This window comes from Phaseolus vulgaris, chromosome 4, assembly GCF_051622355.1.
Source record: "Phaseolus vulgaris cultivar YP4 chromosome 4, ASM5162235v1, whole genome shotgun sequence".
In the NCBI taxonomy this organism is placed as follows: Eukaryota; Viridiplantae; Streptophyta; class Magnoliopsida; order Fabales; family Fabaceae; genus Phaseolus; species Phaseolus vulgaris.
The window spans coordinates 13,524,093-13,540,294 of NC_143501.1; the positions used below are offsets into that span (position 1 = coordinate 13,524,093).

The 16,202-nt window shown below is 33.2% G+C and overlaps 1 protein-coding gene across 2 annotated transcripts in view; it reads left to right on the plus strand.

Moving 5' to 3' along the window:
• Positions 1-2,628: 2,628 nt before the first annotated feature.
• The window catches only part of EMB2247 (protein EMBRYO DEFECTIVE 2247), a 37,067-nt gene continuing 23,493 nt past the window's right edge, over positions 2,629-16,202 (plus strand). Inside the window, exons 1-9 of one of the 2 annotated variants that reach the window (XM_068646254.2) lie at positions 2,629-2,899; positions 3,060-3,150; positions 3,527-3,653; positions 4,041-4,124; positions 9,731-9,825; positions 11,914-12,005; positions 12,256-12,309; positions 15,016-15,068; positions 15,168-15,229. In XM_068646254.2, the coding sequence (XP_068502355.2) occupies positions 2,764-2,899; positions 3,060-3,150; positions 3,527-3,653; positions 4,041-4,124; positions 9,731-9,825; positions 11,914-12,005; positions 12,256-12,309; positions 15,016-15,068; positions 15,168-15,229 (794 nt within the window). In that variant the 5' untranslated portion in view covers positions 2,629-2,763. The remainder of the gene's footprint in view (positions 2,900-3,059; positions 3,151-3,526; positions 3,654-4,040; positions 4,125-9,730; positions 9,826-11,913; positions 12,006-12,255; positions 12,310-15,015; positions 15,069-15,167; positions 15,230-16,202) is intronic. The other variant, XM_068646256.2, reaches the window with a different exon arrangement.

Here is a 16,202-nt window from a genome sequence, read left to right on the forward strand (position 1 = left end):
TACCTCTAACACCCAAACAATACTTCGACAACGTTCTGTATTGCTCCACCTTGGTCCAAAGAATTGCAAAGACTCCCAACAATAGTTGATATTTCAGTGATGAAGATGAACTGCTACAATGCAAGTCCGGGAGAGTGCCCTTTTCAAATTATAGGTCAAGGGTACTTTAGGAATATTTAGAATTATGGGGGTGCAGGAAGAAAAACGTGGTGGTGCAGGAAGCGAAAACCCCTATGCTAAAAAACATAGCCCATCATGCAGACACAGTAGTTTTGCTATTAGCCACCATTGTTTTCAGTCTGCACCACCTTTGCCAAAAATCATGGGCCCATTCGGTTGGCCTAGTCGAATGAAAAATCAAAACAACTTTCATTCATTGAACAACAAAGTAAATAAAAAAATTATAATACTTCCAACTCCAAATGTAGCAAGATAAAAATGTAGTTAATTTTCAAGATAAACAATTATAAGAATGAAATGACAAATTCATTAAAGAATTTCTTCTCATGTTCTCACATATTAAAGAATTTCTTTTCATGTTCTCACATATGAGTGTTTTCTCTCAATTTTTATCGAATCTTAACAAATCAAAGTTGCCTTTCATTTTGGTTTCATATCACAATCATATCAGAAACATGAATTTTAAGGTTTTTTTTACAGGATTGTAACAAGATTGAGTTCCAACCAAATAATGGTTTTTCATTTAACAAAGTGCACATTTAATAGAAAGAGAACATACCTACCATTTAAGTACAATTTTATTTTTTCTATCCATCACCAATTTTCTGAATTTAACAATTAATCCATTTTCTTTTCTTTCTTTTTATTTTCCATATTTTTGAGCAAAATGATTCACTTAACCCCTTTTCTATTTATTTTTTCAATTAAATCAACACCAAAGATTCCCATCTCCTTTTTATGTATATTGCACCTATGTTCCTCTTCCCTAAATATGCCAACATGTTAGAAGATATATCTGTTTAAGATTCAGGTACATTAAAAATTCTTGGCTCAGAAAGGTTATCACAATAAAATGTTGTCAATTTGAACAAATGTTGACTATTTGGTCATGAATTTTCTACTTTATACAAATGCCTGAATTATTTCTATGTTCTTCTATAATGTAACAAAAATAAAAAATCAAACAAAAATAACTTTCAATTCATCAATGAAACACTATTTGAAGTTCACATACTTACTTGTTTTAATTAGTCTATTTTCTTACTTGCTTGTAATTCATTGTTCCAACTAATCATCATATTTTTTTTTTCTATAAACAATTCTCAACTAAATTGGATATGAATTTAACACAATTTCTTTTCTAAATTAATTGAAACAGATTGATTATAAATTAATTAAAAATATACAAAAATATAGTCTAGAATTTAAAACATTATTTTTTTTTATTTTTTTAATATTGGGAACTGTTTGAGAAAATAAGAAAATTTATCACTTTATGAAAGTATTTTTTTCATTCATTCCACAATTTTATGTATTATTTTATGAAATAATATAACTAAAGTAACTGATACAACAGAAGAATCATGTTCTTAGAATTATGATTTCTGTTTTTTTTTCAAAACCCTGAAGTTGGGTTTTAAGTATTACTTTTTTTAATTATTATATTATAAAAAAATTGAATTAAAAAACTATTTTAAGACAAAATACCTGTTTTTTTTAGTTTATAAAATTTATCTAAAACAATATAATTTTAAATATAATCAATCATATTGATTGATTTGTTTTTTTTTTATATTTCTAGAAACTTCCTAATATAATGACAAATTTTATCATTAAAAAAAAAAGAAGAAATAAGGAAAGCAGAGTCAATTAACAATGTCTTGTTACTATTTTTTTTTTTTTCTGCACTCTATCTTTTCAGCATGGCTCCCTTCTCATTCAGTGTTCTCCATCAAATGTAACGGATAAAATAGTAAATTTCATTTACTACAAGGCCTATCTATTCTTCAAGAGATTATTATTTAAGATATATATATATATATATATATAATTTTCTCTATATATAAATTATGATAATATATATACACTTTATTTTTTTATTATTAGTTTGAGGTTAGTATTTCATTATTATTTAAGACATATACATATTACACTTTATTTTTATTCTATAAATTACATTTCTTCGAACTCAATAAAAGGTGATCCATGTAAAGAAAGACTTGAACCTACTATCATCACCAGAAACTCAATCTTTATGTTTATTTTTATATCATGACTCAAATGTTAGATAGTTCATAACTAAGAGAATTATTGAAACAAAAACTTTAACAAAACAAAATAAAAGACTATTAAGAAGACCCATTCACTACTATTAATAGATAAAGATACTTTCAATAATAAAAAAAAAACAAAAAACTATCATTTTAAATTAGCGCGGAATTTCCTTTTTCTGAATTTTATTAAAGCCTATGAGAATTGAATAAAAAAACTTTAGCAAAACGTAAGATATTTGTGAATTTATTTATGAAAAATGACAATTTAACCATTTTTATACAATGATATAATAAGTTTAAAAATAAATATATATAATAAAAAATAAATTTATAATTAAATAATATAAAAATATTTAAAATAATAATATTAGAAAATGTAATGTGATCGTATAAAAAAAAATTAGATTTGTGAATATATCATTATCCATTTTAACGTGGAAGGTGCGGCGTTTCCCCTCCTCATCACATCCATTTCTGCTGCTTAGCTGAATGGTTGTTCTGTTGGTGGTGTGAAGTGAGGCCGTGAGCCATGTCGACGATGCTCTCTCTATCAGCTTCTTATTACTCTTGTTCTTCTTCTCGTTTCTTCTGCCCCTTCTCCTCTCGCTTCTTCTTCCCTCGTGCTCCTCGCATTCCTCTCTCTCGCACTCGCCGTAATCTTTCAGGTTCTCTTTGCCTAATTCCCTTTCCTCTTTCCAACTGCATTATCTCTTCCGTTCTAACTTTCTGTATTACACTTTTTTTTTCTTGCATTACAACGAAGAGGTATTGGTTTAACGTAGTTGGGTTTAGCACAGTGAAATTCGTTTCTGTGTTGTGTTTCAGTTGTCGCCTCAGACCGAGAAAATGGTGTCTTTAGATCTCCCGAGATTGCCAAATCCTTCGACTTTGCTGCGGAGGAACGCATATACAATTGGTATGTGTGCTTTTGAAATTAGTGATATGTTATTTTGGCACAACAAAAAGTTGTTTAGATGTTATTTCTGCCGCGGAAGAACTTTGCCAGATATAAGTTTGTTCTTTGAAGTTGTTTAATTCTTATCCCTTGCTGTTTTGTATTGATACAAAATTTGGTTCTGGCTGTTTTGGTGCATTTTCGAGTCTTGGTAATTTCATTATTGGTTTCCGTTTTTTTATGTTGGTTTTAAGTTGTAAGGGTTTAAACTTTGAAGGATGTGTGTTTTTTCTAGTTTATTTGGTCTGTGGTTGAATGTCAAAGTGCACTACAACATGTCTTAATTTTGAATGTTTTTATTTTTAGCTATGTTTTGATTGTGATTATTGGATACTAGGTGGGAGTCTCAAGGGTATTTTAAGCCGAACTTTGACAGGGGAAGTGATCCTTTTGTGATACCGATGCCGCCGCCTAATGTTACTGGTTCTCTGCACATGGGTCATGCCATGTTTGTGACACTTGAGGTTTCAATTTTTTATTTTATTTCTAGTCCATGCATGTTATTTATGTACACTATGACAAACAGTAATGCAGTTAAGCGTATTTTCTGTATGTTGGTACTTAAGGTTCCATCTTTTTTCTAAGTAGTAAGGTAATTATAACAATGAATTTCCGATTCAATTCATTCAACATTTTTAAGCCGTGTACTTTTTTGGTTGGTTTCTTGTTATTTGTGCGCATAGGGTGTTTAATATCAAATTGGAAAAAAATGAAACTGTTATTTCTTCCCATTTTATGTTTCTCTCTTGTCTTAGTTGGCTAAGTGAGACCAAGTTGTGGATGCTCTGAATTTTTTGCATGTGTAATATATGTATGTTTTTCTTATCATGCTTATCCATATATCCATGCAGGATATTATGATTAGGTACAACCGCATGAAGGGAAAGCCAACGCTTTGGCTTCCGGGGACTGATCATGCTGGAATTGCAACTCAGGTTTGTTAATTGTTATGCTGATTTTTGTTATTCCTTATACTTGTCTTTTTTCTCTCTGTGTGTATACAGCAGTACCTCATAAGATGTAACACGTTTTTTCTTTCTAGGCTTGACTCTGTCCATTATTTTTCGATAGACTTCAGAGTTGATTTAGGGAATTTGCGGCAGATAGTTAGTTTTCCATGTAGTTTGGATGTGTTCTACTGACGACGATAGACTTCGGAGTTGATTTAGGGAATTTGCGGCAGATAGTTAGTTTTCCATGTAGTTTGGATGTGTTCTACTGACGACTTCACGTTTTTTCTTTCTAGGCTTGACTTTGTCCATTATTTTCGATAGACTTTGGAGTTGATTTAGGGAATTTGCGGCAGATAGTTAGTTTTCCATGTAATTTGGATGTGTTCTACTGACGACGATAGACTTCGGAGTTGATTTAGGGAATTTGCGGCAGATAGTTAGTTTTCCATGTAGTTTGGATGTGTTCTACTGACGACTTGTTGCAGTTGTGAATTATTTGTAAATTGTAAAGGCCGAGTGTTTAAATGGAAATAATGGGCCCCTTCTTAAATTGTACAACTTTGGGTAGGAAAATGGAAGACAAGATTTTGTAGGAAGAGAGTTGAAAAAAACTACTGTTATTAATCAAATGAATTCACATATTTACAAAACAGTTAAAGAAGACACTATATAGAGTTGGGGATGCTATCACAGTGACAGCTGTGTAACTAACTGAACAGAAAAGCAACTAATTGAACAATTTTAAGGTGATAACTGTCTAACTGAACTGCAGCACCCAAGAGTCAGTAAGGGTGCTGCACTTTTGCTACAATTATTAAGGAAAATTAATACTGTTCTGTTTATTCTGAGTTAATATTTTAATGAGCCTTCTAAAGAATGTACATGACAATAGTGGAAAGAGATAAATGAAATATATTTCTGAGATATCTTACAAATGTGATTACAGTCTCTATTTATAGACTGTTTTACAACTTAATTAAGAAAAGAAATAATAGGTAATGAAAGCCAGAAATAATGGGTGTTTAAAGCTGTACAAATAAAATAAAATAAAATCACTAACAAATCTGTCCTAATAAATATAAAATGGAATTTGCACTTAATTATAACATAATTCTATTGATTATGCAACACTCCCCTTAAGTTGGTAAATGTATATATCATTCCCAACTTGCAAGTAAGATCTTCGAATTGTTTTGTGGGAAGTCCCTTAGTAAACATATCTGCCAATTGGAGTCTTGAAGGGATGTACTCAGTGGCTATAAGACCATCATCCAACTTCTCTTTAATAAACTGTTGATCTATCTCTACGTGCTTTGTTCGATCATGTTGAACCGAATTGTGTGCAATACTGATAGCGGACTTATTATCACACGCCAAGCCCATAGGAGCTTCATATTTTATTTTTAGGTCATCAAGTATGATCTTCATCCATAAGAGTTCACACACCCCTTGAGCCATGGCTCTAAATTCTCCCTCTGCACTTGATCTTGCAACTACATTTTGCTTCTTGCTCCTCCATGTCACCAGATTTCCACCCAAGAACATGCAGTAGCCTGTGGTGGATCTCCTATCAACAATCGATCCTGCATAGTCAGCATCAGTATATACTTTCATGGATAAGTTTTCCCCTTTTTTGAATAGCAATCCTTTTCCTGGAGAGGCTTTTAAGTACTGAATAATTTTATCTACAGCCTGCAAGTGTCTTTCTCTTGGATCATGCATAAATTGGCTAACCACACTAACTGCATAGGCTATGTCTGGCCTAGTGTGTGATAGATAAATGAGTTTTCCCACAAGTCTTTGATATTGTGTCTTCTCCACTTTTGGGTTTTCCTCATCATTCCTAATCCTATGATTTTGCTCTATTGGCACTCCGGTGGGCTTACAACCTAACTTACCGGTCCGTTTGAGAAGATCAAGGATGTATTTCCTTTGAGAAATAAAGATGCCCTGTCTCGAGTAAGCAACCTCTATCCCAAGGAAGTACTTCAACTTCCCAAGATCTTTCATTTCAAATTGAGCAAATAGTCTCTCCCTCAAATTTTGTTTTTCAATCTCATCATCACCTGTAATAATCATATCATCTACATAGACCAAAAGTAGAGTGAGTTTACCATAATGAGAATGTTTTATAAACAGAGTATGATCACCTTGGCTTTGTCGGTACCCCAAAGATACCATAGCTTGAGTAAACCTTCCAAACCAAGCACGAGGTAATTGTTTAAGACCATATAGGACCTTCTTAAGTCTGCACGCCTTATTCCCTTGATTAACAACACCATAACCAGGTGGAATCTCCATGTATACTTCTTCCTCCAAGCTTCCATGCAAGAAGGCATTTTTAACATCAAATTGATGCATTGCCCAACCAAAGTGTGCTGCCAGGGAGAGAATAATCCTGATTGTATTCATTTTTGCCACTGGAGCAAAAGTCTCCTCATAATCGATCCCATAGGTTTGAGTGTACCCTTTTGCAACCAACCTTGCTTTATACCGATCCAGTGTGCCATCAGACTTATACTGAACTGTGTATATCCACCTACAACCCACTGCTTTCTTATCTTTTGGTCTCTCTACAATCTCCCAAGTCTCATTCCTTTCTAATGCGCTCATTTCTTCATTCATGGCTCGAATCCAGTTCTCATCTTTTAAGGCTTCTTGTACCGATGTAGGGATTTTGATAGAATCAATAGCTGAAAGAAAACTCTGGTGCTGCATAGAAAGTTTTTCTGTAGATACAAATTGAGATATAGGATATTTGACACAAGATCTTTTTTCTTTTCTCAAGGCAATAGGTAAATCATCTAGGCTAGTTTCATTTAATGTGTCCTCAAAAGTCTCATAGGTATGAGTTCTTACCTCCGGTTCGGACAATTGAAGTTGTTGTTCGATCAGGACGGGTTCTTGTTGCCTTTGTTGATATTGTTTCCCAAAGTATTTGTCCTCATTATTCTTCTCTGGTAATGATGTTGGCATAGGGTCTTTGTCATTCTCCTTAAGAACGAAATCCTGCAACAAAGGAAAAGGTGGCAACTAAAGGTCCTCAACTTCTTGAATACTCTCCCCCTTAAGCTGAGAACTGGGAAAGAAAGACTCTGTTTCATGGAAGGTGACATCTTTGGAAATATAAACTTTACGACTTTGAGGATGATAACATTTGTACCCCTTTTTGTTGGGGGCATAACCGATGACGACACATTTGATAGCGCGAGGATCTAACTTACCCCGATAAGGACTATGAACATGGACAAAAGTAGGACAACCAAAGATACGATTCTGAAGACTATTAAACATGGGAATAGAAGGATAGAATGTGGTCATAACCTGAATAGGAGTAACACCCTCTAGAACCCGAGAGGGTAATCTATTAATCAAATAAGCGGCAGTTAGGATTGCTTCCCCCTAGTAAGATCTAGGAACAGATGTTTGGAAAAGTAAAGCTCGAGTAACCTCAAGGAGATGACGATTTTTCCTTTCAGCAACCCCATTTTGTTGAGGAGTGTTCACACAGGTTAATTCATGAACAACTCCATTTTCCTGAAGGAACTTGGAAAGGTTTTGGTTCACATATTCTCTTCCATTATCAGAACGCAATCTCTTAATTGGACTTTCAAATTGTGTTTGAATCATTCTGTAAAACTTTACAAATAAGTGAAAAACTTCAGACTTATCTTTCATGAGGAATATCCAAGTAACCCGAGTACAATCATCAATAAATGAAACAAACCCTTTGAACCTGAGATATTAGGAATAGGTGAAGGTCCCCATACATCTGAATGAATAAGATCAAAAGGTTTAGAACTTTTATTACCATTGGGAGGAAAAGTTGTCCGATGGTGTTTAGCAAACTGACAAACATCACAATGAAATGACTCAGCAGACACTTTTGTAAATAAAACAGGAAATAAGGACTTTAGGGTACTAAATGGAGGATGACCAAGACGTCTCTGTTGAAGCCATATCTGAGAGGATGACCAAGATTCACAACCTTGTTGAAGATTAGAAGTGTGTGCCTGTAGTCTAGCACACTTTTTACTTTCTTCATGCTGTAAATAATATAACTCGCCCTGCTCTTTAGCAATTCCAATAGTCTTCCCCGTGGCAAGATCCTGAAAAACACAATGGGAAGGGAAAAATACCACTGCACAATTTAAATCTTGGGTAATCTTTTGAATAGACAAGAGGTTATTGGATAGTTTGGGAACATGAAGCACATTTTTTAAAGGAAATGAAGGTTGAAGGTGAATGTTATGTTACCCACGACCATTAATGAGGGTAGTGGAACCATTAGCAACAGTAATATATGGGTTGCCGGAGTGTAGGATGAAAAAGAAGAGGAATGAGGTGTCATATGATCAGTAGCACCAGAATCTATAATCTAGATTTTTTCAGTACTAGAAGCATTAAAGGATAAAAAACTAGAACTCTTACCACTCATAGTAAAGGAACAATAGCTAGATGGCTTACTAAGGGCGTCCGTGAGAGCTCAAAACCAACTGAGTTTTTCAGATTGGCAAAATTTGATCCTGTTCACAAAAAAAAAAAATCCGCCGAAATTTTTTTCCAGTGGCGGTTTCCGGCAGCCGGCGGCAGTTTTCGGCGAGCAGTGGCAGGTCCGGCGCGCGGTGCAGTTTATAGCGAGCAACGACGGTGGTGGTGGTCGGCGGCGGTCAATGGTGGTGGCAATAACGGTCAATGGTGCAAGGTGGTGGTGGTGGTCAATGGAGAAAAGATAAGGAAAATAGAAAGTTGCAGCAATGAAGACTGTCCAAAAAAAAAAAAAATTGCAGCAATGAAGGCTGCCAAGGACAATGATTACAACAATGAAGGCCGCTAAAAAAAAATTGCAGAAGTAGAGTCTCCCAGACCCAGATCAGGAGCTCTGATACCAAGTGGAAAGAAATAGATGAAATATATTTCTAAGATATCTTACAAATGTGATTACAGTCTCTATTTATAAACTGTTTTACAACCTAATTAAGGAAAGAAATAATAGGTAATGAAAGCCAGAAATAATGGATGTTGAAAGCTGTACAAATAAAATAAAATAAAATCACTAACAAATCTGTCCTAATAAATATAAAATGGAATATGCACTTAATTATAACATAATTCTCCTGATTATGCAAAACAATGATAGTTTGATAAGTTCTCTAGTGTATCCGCTTGGGTTTTTTTTTTATTGGATTCCTTTTGCTTCTTTTATGCTCTTATTATCAATGTTTTTATTGAAGAAAAGAAACCTAGAAAATGTGTAATGTTAACAATTATTTATTTTGGCTATTGTTGGATTATTGTGAATTTTATGGCCATATTTATTGTAGGATATCTTTATCTATATGAATTTCTTCTTCAGCTCTTTTTTTTGAATTTTTTAAATGCCTTCTATTCTTTCAAAGGTCCACCTTGACAATTATTTCATTCAAGATTCAATTGCTTTGCAGTCTCTTACTACACAGTTTTATATAGAAGTCTCTTACTACACAGTTTTATATTGTCAGACAGAATTTTATTCCCCATGGTTGTTTTCTTATATCATTCAGTTGAATATCTTAGTTTCCCACTCAATTTTGTTTTCTTTCTCCCAGTTGGTTGTTGAAAGAATGCTTGCTTCCGAAGGAATAAAAAGGACTGAAATGAATAGAGATGAATTCACAAAAAGGGTTTGGCAGTGGAAAGAGAAGTATATCTTCATATCCTTGCTTGTTTTTCTTCCACCTGCATTTTTTGATTTTGAGCAGTCAGCCAATAAATTGCCCATATCAAAAGAAGGGACAAAATCTCATCATTTCCCATCACAAGAGATGAGAATCTGGAATATTGTAAAATCTTTGGTGTATGAACAATGTAAAAAAAGGATAAATGTTAAGAGATAAGAATCTGATCTAAAAAAAATATTTTGATTGCCATTTTTCTATATTTAATGTCTAAACTATAATTTTCCCTAATACCCTATTTCAACTTCCGTAATAATATAGTCTTACTGGAATGTTATGCAGATCACTTATTGGGATAATCACATCTCTTCATTTATTTCAGTTTCTCTTGTTTATCTTTTCCTATCTTAATAAGATCTTGATATCAAAATCTTGACTGTAGATCCTTATTTTATTAAGAGAGTTTTTGGATATGGTCCTTATTTTAGGCTTAATTGTACCCCCCCAAAGTTCCACAATTTTGAGAATTTTTCCTCCAAAGATTTTTTGTTTGTATTTTAATCTCCAATTTTTTTTTTTAAATTGTGATGTGCCTTATTTGTAGAAGTTTGAAGGAAAAACTGCCACAAAATTGTTGTGATTGTTATTGTTTTTCCATGTGAGGACGAGATTTAGGACATTTTGTAAATATGGTTAATTAGAAGTTGTCTTTATTTTAAACTTTGGTGGTAAAAGGTGCAATTAATTCTTTATTTTATCAATTAGGATAAATTCTTATGATTAATTAGGAATCTCTTTATTTATTTTATAAATTTGGGTAATTGTGTTAGGTTAGTATTTAGCCTTTTTAAAGGGCAAACTTGATTGAAATATTATCAATGAAATATGTTGGAAAGTTGCCTCAATTGTGGTTACCACTACCTTGCTTGAGTTGTAGTTTTTTAGGAGTTTCCTTCATTGCAACCTCAAGGCTGGTGGTTTAGTTTCATATTAACTAGTGACCGTGACTAAAAAAAAGCATATAAATAGGATGCAAACTTCATTTTACTTACCAGTTTTGTATGGTTGGGTTGAACTCAATCTAACTTTTTAAGATGGTGTTAGTCTATCTTAGTTCCATTTTTGGACCATCTGCATTTGTTACATTCCATGTTGCAAGTCCTAAATGTGAGCGGAAGTGTTGGAAAGTCATCTTAATTGCTGTCACTCCTAGTTTGCGTTAGTTGCAATCTCTTTGGAGGTTGCCTAATTGAAACCTCAGGTGGTAGGTTAGTCCTACATCAACTAGTGATATGACTAAAATAGATTACATAGGTAGGGGGTGTAAACCTCATCTTTCAAGCTGATTTTGTACGGTTGAGTTAGGTCCTAAATCCAATTTTTAAGAAAATAATTTTCAAAAATAAAAAACTTGTATTAGTCTTGGAGGGGCTCTGTCAAGTACATGTTTGCTTCTTGCTTTCAGCATAGGTTGCTAGAAAAATTTATTGCTACATAATCTTCTTGTATAGCTAAGTTTGTGAATTTTGGAATGGAAACTGGGGACAAATTCCAAACTGAGAGAATTGTAGAATGTCCATTTTGCTTACAGATTAAATGGACAAAATTATCTTAAATGGCCTAAACTCATTAAGACTATCCTAAAAGGATAAGGTAAGATCAGTCACTTGATTGATAATGTACATAATGAAAAGGATGTCAAGTTCAAATGTTGGGATGAAGAAGATTCCATGATCATGGTGTGGTTGTGGAATTCAATGGTTCCAAAAATCAGTGATACCTAGATGTTCCTTAGTTCAACATAAGAAATTTGGGAGGTAGTAGAACAAAACTATTCTAAGGCCAAGAATGCTACCCAAATTTATGATGTAAAGGTGAAAATTGTGGTTGCCAAACAGGGAAGTAAATCAATTATAGAGTATGCCAATCAACTAAAGTCCCTATGGATGAAATTGGATCACTATAGAGTTGGTTGTACCATGAAGGTTCTGCATTTTGTAGAAATAGATATTGCCTATGATTAACTTACTATCAGTCAAATATTATTTATTGATATATTTTTATTCTCTCTCTCCATCCTTCTCAATCTCATAATATTTGCTTTTTTCATTCAGATATGGTGGAACTATCGCAAACCAGATCAAGAGACTTGGTGCTTCTTGTGATTGGTCTAGAGAGCACTTTACTCTTGATGAGCAGCTAAGTCGTAAGACAATTTTCTACTCGTTAGAACTCTCACTAAGAAGCACATATTGGAAAAATTATGCTCTCTTAACATACAATTATAGATAGTTGGTCCAAATTTGAATTTTGATAACTTTTTATTTAGTGGTATTCTTCCAATGTTAGTTAAATTTACCTGATTTTTCTCATCAGTATAAATCCAACTTGTATTGTTAGCATTTGTTTATTCATGCCGTAATATATACTGATACCTTGGCTTATAATTTATGCAGAAGCTGTAGTTGAGGCATTTGTTAGACTTCATGAGAAAGGTTTGATTTATCAAGGTATAAAAATGAAGTTACAATATAGTATATCTTTCATTTACACTTTTGTTTTGGTGTTTGTTTGATTTAGCTTATTTATAAGAAATAGTTGCTTGTGTTGGGGTGAGATTGAAGGAGTAAATGTCACTTATTAATAAAGTGTTTCCTTGAGTAGGCTCAGTTGATTGAATTGTGGGATTTGAATGGTGAGTGTCAATATCATGTAGAATGATCTAGCCCTTTCGTATTTACCTGTCCTCCTTCCCTTCTAAGGTATATTAGGAGCCATCAACCTTCAATGTTTATGGAAGCCAATTGATATTTTTTAATAATTGGCTAAATTATTGTCATGTTAACTTCTTTGAACCAAATTAATGTTAACTTAGGTTTTTAGAATTAAGTCATGTTTCCTTTTAAATAATTTGATGAGAAAATTCTACGCACTTCCATAATTGAATATAAATACTTCCAAAATTTGAACTACATGGTAAATTGTTTTCTACAATCTCAATTAACCAGCTTCTTTTAAAAGGTTCCTTTTATAAAATTTGTGCAACTTATTTTTTGAGAGTTACTTAGAGAATGTGTTTGATTCAGCTTCTCCCTTTTAAAGAAAAACTCAAAAGTTGAGTTAAACACTTAGTGTTCTAGAATGTTTTGAACTTGTCAAATCTTGGAAGCATTGTTGTCAAAATTGCAATAATACTTATATGATCATATGATCATATGATCCTATGAGTTTCTTGTCATTTATAGTCCTGTTTGCACCTAGCATTGAATTTTGGGGGTTGGAGCAGGTTTACCCTGATTTGCGGTTGGGTTGTGTGACTTGGATGAGAAATTGCACTGTTTTTTTAAACATATATCCGCTATTTCCAATTTTGTATTCACACAAGACATTCCCAACCATTATTTTATATACTCAAAACTTATCTTTTCCACAAATTTAAGTGAGTGATGTTGGTTATTCTTAGAGAAGTTGAATGAGAGAAATTTTATTAGTTGAACAACTCAGTTAAATGAATATTACAAGTATTTATAGTGTTTGCACCGTTCAGTAGTTGCGTGTTACCGCCTAGCACCTATGTGCTACCGCCTACTGTTAGCTAATATGAATATTACTATGGACAACTGTACATTAACATACTAGTAAACAGTTAGACACCTGTACACTAACATACAAGCAAACACACTAACATACAAACAAACAGTTGGACAGCTGTACACTAAAAAATAAACAAACAGTTGGATAGCTGTACACTAACAATTCTTACTAACATCCCCCCTCAAACTCAAGTAGAAGATTTTTCAGATGAACAATTCTTCACATTTAGTTTGTTTCAAAGAAACGTAAATCCAGCTGAAGATAGCGACTTTGTTAGAACGTCTACCCACTAATAAAGAAGGAATATGATAGATACAGAGCTGCTTGGCTAGAACATCCTCTCGCACCAAAAAAAAAACCTAAATCTTCATGTGTTTAGTACGATTATGAAAGACTAGATTGTGAGCAATGGCTACAACACTTTGATTGTCACATTAAAGGACTGGAGTACCGTAGGAAATCTTCAGTTCTGTGAGCAGAGTAGAAATCCATGATGATTTGTTATCTGATCCAACTTTGTATCGCTCAGTGGTGGGTGCTTTGCAGTATGCCATGCTAACTAGACCAGAAATAAGTTTTGCTGTGAACAAAGTTTGTCAATTCATGGCTAAACCTTTTGATTCTCACTGGGTGGTGGTGAAATGCATATTACAGTACCTTAAAGGAACTTTGTCTCATGGATTGCATTTTCAACATGCATATCTTGATCATTCGTTATCGTTAAAAGCTTTTTGTGATGGTGATTGGACATCAGATGCTGATGATAGACGTTCTACTCCAGGAGCAGCCATTTTTTCTTGGTCCTAATTTAATATCTTGGTGGTCTCGAAAACAAGAAGTTATTGCTTGTTCCAGTACTGAGGCAGAATATAGAAGTTTGGCTCAAACATCTACTGAACTATCATGAATTTATACTCTGCTCACAGAACTGCAAATTTCCTACACCACTCAGTCCTTTTATGTGACAATTATATTGCTGTATCCATTGCTCACAATCCAGTTTTTCATAATCGTACTAAATACATGGAGATTAATGTTTTTTTTTTTTCTTTTTTCGAGAGAAGGTTCTGGCCAACCAACTCTATATTTATCATGTTCCTGCTCTTGATCAGTGGGTAGACGTGCTAACAAAGAGGGTGCTGTAAGTCTATAACTATGCTAAAAGTCCAGTTTTTTTTTTTTGTATCCACTCCTTCAATGTTAAACTTCCTCTATTTATTATAATCAAAACATTTGAAAAAGGAAATCAAAATATGTTGAAATGGATAAGAAGATTCTGAAGAGATTTTTTTCCTAATTATTTTGGAGATATTGAGAATATATTTTATCCTAACAATCTGCTATTTACAAGAGGATTTTTTTAGGCATAACATATAACATGCTCCATTGGATATGATAAAAGGGTTCTGTAAATCTATAACTGTGCTAAAAGTTCAGTATTTTTTGTATCAACTCCCTGAATGTTAAACTTCTTTCTATTCTCAAAGAAGCTTGACTTTATTTTCTCGTAATGATGTTAACTTGGTTTTTGAAGTGATTTTCAATTCGGCAGGTTCTATTCGCACTTTAAATTTTAGCTAGAGTTGTATGATACAGATATTTTAAGTTTCTGTTTGCTTCAGGTTCATATATGGTAAACTGGTCACCTACTCTACAAACTGCTGTTTCTGACTTGGTAAGCAACTTTTCTTTTAGATTGTATTGTCCTGTTGTTAATATTTACTACTTAATTGGTTCTTGAATTCTCAGATTGAACCTTTGCTTTTATGGTTAGGAAGTTGAATATTCTGAAGAGTCTGGATTTCTGTATTATATCAAGTACCGGGTTGCCGGAAGGTACGTTGTGGATGCTCCGATAAATTATTTAAAGTTTATATATATATATATATATAATATAATATATATATATAATATAATATATATATATTATATTTTATAAACGCAAGTTCATGTTTTCATAAGGTTTTTATTCAAATGTCAGAGTTGTCAATAGCGTGCTTCCAATATTTAGGGTTTTTATTCAAATGTAAGGTTTTTATGGTGTCCCAAATAACATTAGAGGTTCCAATTTTTTAACATTAGAGGGGCATTTTTGGAGGTAGTTTTCAGTAAAAAAATGGGTTGGAGTTTGTAGAAAACCCTGTCAAAGTTCTTAACTATCATGTTTCTCTTGTTTGCTCTCTTACATCATAAGTTATTTTTTACTTCTCTGGTTCTCGTTCTTATTCTCATTTTTTTCTCCTGCAATCTTGTTCTCATTGCTCTCTTATTCTCATAAATCTATATTTTCTGTGTTTTTGTCTCTTTACTAATTTTTTTTTCCTTTTTTCTGTTCTCGTTATTCCATTGGCTTATGTTCTCTGTCTATTGTCTCTACAGATTTTGAGGTCTTATTTTTGGTCATCTATCTCCCAAGATTTAAATGCATTCATTCCTTTTCTCTCTTTCGCTTTTGCTTGTCATAAAATCCTTTTGATAGTCCTGAAAACCCATTAATCCACAGGATCTGCCTTTGGGCACAGTAGTCATTGTTGGTGCTGATAGGCGTTGGAGGAGAAAGAAAGGGAAAACAAATTGAACTCTAGCAAAGGGATTTGATAGAAAAACAATAAACAATGCTTTCTATTTATTCTGGGAAGTGAAAATTACGTTGTACAGAGATGTCACTATCTGTCCAGCTGAAACTATATTTGTTTAGTTGCATGTACTGAAAAGAAAAAGATACAATGACGTAAGGTGCATGCTGGATAATAGTATACCTGAAAGTATGCTGCTGTAATAGACTCCAATTAATGGATTAATTACCCCA